Source organism: Austrofundulus limnaeus, unplaced genomic scaffold, assembly GCF_001266775.1.
Source record: "Austrofundulus limnaeus strain Quisiro unplaced genomic scaffold, Austrofundulus_limnaeus-1.0 Scaffold249, whole genome shotgun sequence".
Taxonomy (NCBI): Eukaryota; Metazoa; Chordata; class Actinopteri; order Cyprinodontiformes; family Rivulidae; genus Austrofundulus; species Austrofundulus limnaeus.
This window is the reverse complement of record NW_013952651.1, coordinates 54518-59976: the sequence shown is the minus strand read 5'-3', so window position 1 is coordinate 59976 and position 5459 is coordinate 54518. Positions and strand designations below refer to the sequence as shown.

The 5459-nt window shown below is 44.2% G+C and overlaps 1 protein-coding gene across 1 annotated transcript; it reads left to right on the top strand.

The window, feature by feature from the left end:
• Positions 1–1610: 1610 nt before the first annotated feature.
• Positions 1611–4697, top strand: LOC106525940 (frizzled-8). Its single transcript, XM_014020341.1, has one exon. It carries the CDS (start codon positions 1933–1935, stop codon positions 3679–3681), a length of 1749 nt encoding a protein of 582 aa, XP_013875795.1. The 5' UTR covers positions 1611–1932; the 3' UTR covers positions 3682–4697.
• Positions 4698–5459: the final 762 nt, after the last annotated feature.

Sequence of the window (5459 nt, the reverse complement as noted above, 5' to 3'; positions counted from 1 at the left end):
TATATACACACTCAAGTTATTTGTCAAATAGAAAACAGTTTGTACAAATAAATGATATACATTCGGTTTTTGATGTAATTACTTGCGGTGTCCCACAAGGCTCTGTGCTTGGTCCTAAATTGTTTATTTTATATATATATATATGTTAATGACCTGGTAAATGTGTCAAAGTTGTTCAGGTGTGTTTTATTTGCACATGATACTACTTTATTTTGTTTAGGTAATGATCTAAATCACATGTTTACAACGATGCAATCAGATTTTGTAAATGACTTTGCCAATGATTTTGCCAAAGACATATTTCATAATAATGCATTACTTATATTTTATAACGCTATAGTTGTGCAACATTTTGACCTATTGTGTTGAGGTCCGGGGGAGTGTGTGTAAAACATTTACAAATCCACTGTTTATTTTGCAAAAACGTGCAGTGAGAATAGTAACAAGAAAACACTACTATCACCCCACAAATATTCTGTTTAAGCAATTGGAATTGTTGAAATTTGGGGAATTGGTCGATAGGATTCTGTTGATTATATATAAGGCTCTTAAAAATGTTTTGCCACCTAATATACGATCCAGTTTTGTTGAGGGAGATAGTGTTTATAATTTGAAGGGACTTGGAATGTTTGTAAAGCCAAAAATTAGAAATTATTTGAGGGAGCGATGCACCTCTGTTTGAGGAATTAAACTGTGGAACAACTTCGACAATGACCTTAAAAATGCTGGAACTATTTATTCATTTGGTAGAAAGTTTAAGTGTTTTTAATGAGATATGAACAAAGTATTGGTTGAAATTGAGATTTCTGTTGTGATGTTTTGTTGATTATTTTAAGCTACACTGTGAAAGCTGAATTTAATTTCTGCATGTTGTATGTTTTGTAGATATATATATATATATATTTAAATGAGGGCAGATGTTACAAGATTTTTTCTTCTTTCTGCGCCTTTTCATTTGACCATGCTGTGTTGTGTTTTTTATGCAACATTAGTATTATTTGTATTGTTTTAATTGATGTTCGAATGAAATAAAGTATTTTAAATGGTTCATATTAATTATTGTTTTTGTGCCAGATTGTACACAAACCCTTGTTTCCATCTGTTGTTCCTCTGCACACTGATACATGAAGCACAATACAAGTGAGGAGAATATAAAAGTGTACACACAAGATGTCAACATATTATAATAAAAAAATCCCATACCATTCAGATAAAGCATAAATAACAGATGAGACATTACTCATATTAAAAATAATGAAAATAAATAAAAGTGCATTACTTCATTCAAACAACAACAAATGGCAGGTAAAATTTAAATTGTTTAAATGTGCCATTGACAGACCGTTAGAATCTTCCCAAAAGGCCTTTTATTATTTTCATTTGTTTTTTATGTACATTAATGATGCTCCGAAGCATCTTCATTGTTCTGTTGACCTAAAAAACTGCATTCATTAAGCTGTGAGTTCACTCTGTACTTAACTGCATTCCTACATAATGTAGTATTGTACCACCCCACACACACACATTTTACACACACACACACCTGTTGTAAAGCGTTGTGTGTAAACATGGACAAGGTGATTATAACCCTTCCTCCAGGGAGAACATTTTAAGCAAACTCCTGATTGACTTGACTTAACCCCCCGTTCCTGCCGAGGGGGGAGTGTCCTCTTTCTTTCCATATAAAGCCCAGCGCGCGCCTGTCTGTCAGGCAGAGAGCGCGTGCAGCACAGAGAGGAGGTGACACAAAGGAGAGCTGTACCCGGGCTGTGTAAGAGTTAAACGCTTGTTTTTCTGCGGGACTTGGTCTGACCCGAGGAGTGTCTCGAGCTGTGTGAGTTGTAGCATGACTGGAGCAGCTTCGTGGGCTTTAATCGGACCTGCCTGCTGAGTTTCCGGTCACTCTTCGGGGCGCGCAGAAGGAGCCCGACGATGGAGAGGAGCATCCCGGGATGGTGCGCGCTGCTCTTCCCCCTCATCCTGCACGGGACGCGCTGCCTGGCGGCCAAGGAGCTTCAGTGCCAGGAGATCTCCGTCCCGCTGTGCAAAGGCGTGGGCTACAACTACACCTACATGCCCAACCAGTTCAACCACGACACGCAGGACGAAGCTGGCCTGGAGGTGCACCAGTTCTGGCCCCTGGTGGAGATCAAGTGCTCCCCGGACCTGCGCTTCTTCCTCTGCAGCATGTACACGCCGATCTGCCTGGAGGACTACAAGAAGCCTCTGCCGCCGTGCAGGAGCGTGTGCGAGCGGGCCAAAGCCGGCTGCGCTCCCCTCATGAGGCAGTACGGGTTCCCGTGGCCGGACCGCATGAGGTGCGACCTGCTCCCGGAACAAGGCGACCAGGAGACGCTGTGCATGGACTACAACCGGAGCCAGACCACCACGGCGTCCCCGGTCTTGGCCAAGCCCACGAACCGACCCCTGAAGCCGTACAACAAGAAGAAGAGCGGCTTCGGTCGAGGTTTTCCCGGGAAACACAAACCGGGCGGCGCGCCTCCGTGCGAAACGGGCTGCTTCTGCCGCGCGCCCATGGTGTCGGTGAGCAGCGACGGACACCCGCTGCACAACCGCGTCAAAACGGGACAGATCAGGAACTGTGCCATGCCGTGCCACAACCCTTACTTCACCCAGGAGGAGAGGACTTTCACCTCCTTCTGGATCGGCCTCTGGTCGCTTCTCTGCTTCATCTCGACTTTCGCGACCGTGGCAACTTTTCTCATCGACATGGAGAGGTTCAAGTACCCCGAGCGGCCCATCATCTTCCTCTCCGCCTGCTACATGTTCGTGTCCGTCGGCTACATCGTCAGGCTGATCGCAGGGCACGAGGAGGTCGCGTGCAGCAGGGAGAACGGCGCAGAGCACGTCCACTACGACACGACGGGTCCTGCGCTCTGCACCATCGTCTTCCTGCTCATCTACTTCTTCGGCATGGCCAGCTCCATCTGGTGGGTCATCCTGTCCCTCACCTGGTTCCTGGCCGCGGGGATGAAGTGGGGCAACGAGGCCATCGCCAGTTACTCCCAGTACTTCCACCTGGCTGCCTGGCTCATCCCCAGCCTCAAGTCCATCGCAGTCCTGGCTCTGAGTTCTGTGGACGGGGACTCGGTGACAGGGATCTGCTACGTGGGGAACCAGAACCTGGACAACCTGCGGGGGTTCGTGCTGGCCCCGCTGGTCATCTACCTGTTCATCGGCACCATGTTTCTGCTGGCCGGGTTCGTGTCGCTGTTCCGGATCAGGAGCGTCATCAAGCAGGGGGGCACCAAGACCGACAAGCTGGAGCGGCTGATGATTCGGATCGGGGTCTTCACGGTGCTGTACACGGTTCCGGCCACCGTCATCGTGGCGTGCTACTTCTACGAGCAGCACAACAGGCAGCTGTGGGAAATTACGCACAACTGCACGTGCCTGGCGGACCCGAGCAGGCAGAGGCCGGACTACGCCGTGTTCATGCTCAAGTACTTCATGTGCCTGCTGGTGGGGATCACCTCAGGGGCCTGGATCTGGTCCGGGAAAACGCTGGAGACCTGGAGGACTTTCTGCACGCGCTGCTGCTGGGGGAGCAAGGCCTCGGCGGGCTCCATGTACAGCGACGTGAGCACCGGACTGACCTGGAGGTCCGGGACGGCCAGCTCCGTRTCCTGCCCCAAACAGATGCCCCTGTCCCGGGTCTGAACAACAGGGGGGCTTTCCGCGCAAATGCAGCTTCTTTCCTCATTTAAAGGCTCAAATAAAGACATAAAGATTGTATTTTATTAAYGATTGAACCCGAGTCACCAAACAGCTTCTCAAATGTGAAATCTTAAATTTGTTTGAAAAGTTACAGGATGAGTTGTGTCCCTTCTGTGCCTTACCCAAGAACCAGAGGGGGCTGCTGGAGGGAGGTGGGGGCGAAGAGAGACTAATTGTGTTGGGATTGTCCTTCAGCCTGGTGTAATTAGCACATTAATGAACGCCTAATGGCCTCTCTTTAAATAATGAGGCCGTCAGCAGTGGAACAATGTACCTGACTGGAAGAATGCAGTCTTATCTGGGATTAATTGAATGCTTGCAGCTCAGATCCCCCCTGTCGATAGGTTTACACTGTAAAACTCTAAAACCYGATGAGTGGCTTCAACTCCAATCATTTCACTTTATTAACTCAGAGTCTTTTAAATTCAGCAACAGAAACTCAAGTTGTTTAATTCACCTGTTTGGAATATTTAACCTCGAGGTCAGTTTTTGTGCCGATTCATTTTACTACAGATTATACTCGGTGTTTCGTTATCCAAAGTGGGGTCCTCACTCAAATACGTTAGTATAAGAAATTTTTATTCAGTAAAACTTCAAGCACACACGATTCTACAAAGTTTGTAATTCTTTTATTAATGTTTCTGTTGGGGTTTACAGGTAGCCGACAGGTGAAACTCGTATTTCTTCTGAACTGTGAAGAACCGTCGTGTCTTAAACGCCACATCCACAGCGACACTCGTCTGCTGGAGACGAGGCCAAAGCCGGCCTGTTTTCTTCRTTTATCAATGCCTTAATGAACACAGTCTCATACGGGTTGCAGGAGCATGTGAAGTGTATTTATATAATTATTTTGTACATACCTTGTACATTTGTATATGTAATTTTACAAGACTGTAAATATGTATAATTTCCACTTTGATAGAAAACTTTATTTTGAAAATAAAATCTCTTTTAATGAATGTTTTTTGGTTTATTTGTGATCATTCCCGTGCAGAATCTGAAGATGTTAAATGTGTTTTGTTTAACACTTTTAAAAGTATTTGCAGTGCTAATTTCTGATCAAAAATTATCTTGTGACAGATTAGATAGATTTAATGTTAATTCTTTACTTCTCGTTAAATAAAAAAGTTTTTACTTGTTTTTTAAAGTGAGATAATCTCCCAGTAATACTATTCTTCATCTCCAGTCATAATTTCTTTATCTTGTGGAAATAAAGCAGAAATGTAACTAAAATTAAATTTTATTAGTTAATTTTTCAAACTTTTAGGTGGAAAGCTGAAGTCAGTCATGATATATTTAATGTAGTCCGTCTGTTTGTATGAAGCCTCTAATCAGGATGTCAAACATGGAGGACAGGCTTGTAACTGCAGGATGACTCCTCTTCATGTATGGAAAGATAATTACATCCCTGTTTATCTGAGGCTCTGTCAGTTGGACAGTTTTGTGTCTAATAATGAATTTTTCAAAGGTATCAGTTTGTTCTGTGTTTACGTTCTCTTTTTAAAACYGATGTTTTCAAATTTTGTTGAAATGAGATTTATTTTTGACTCCTTGTTGAATATAAATAAATCAAGAGAGTTCCAGTTGTTGGAAAAAACAAGAGTTAAAGTGATGTTGTGCTGCCACCTGGTGGTGAACCAAAAGAATAACGTAGCACATAAAACTGGAGAACATTAACCTAATACTGAAACTGTTTTAAAATAGATTTTGGAGCTAAATTG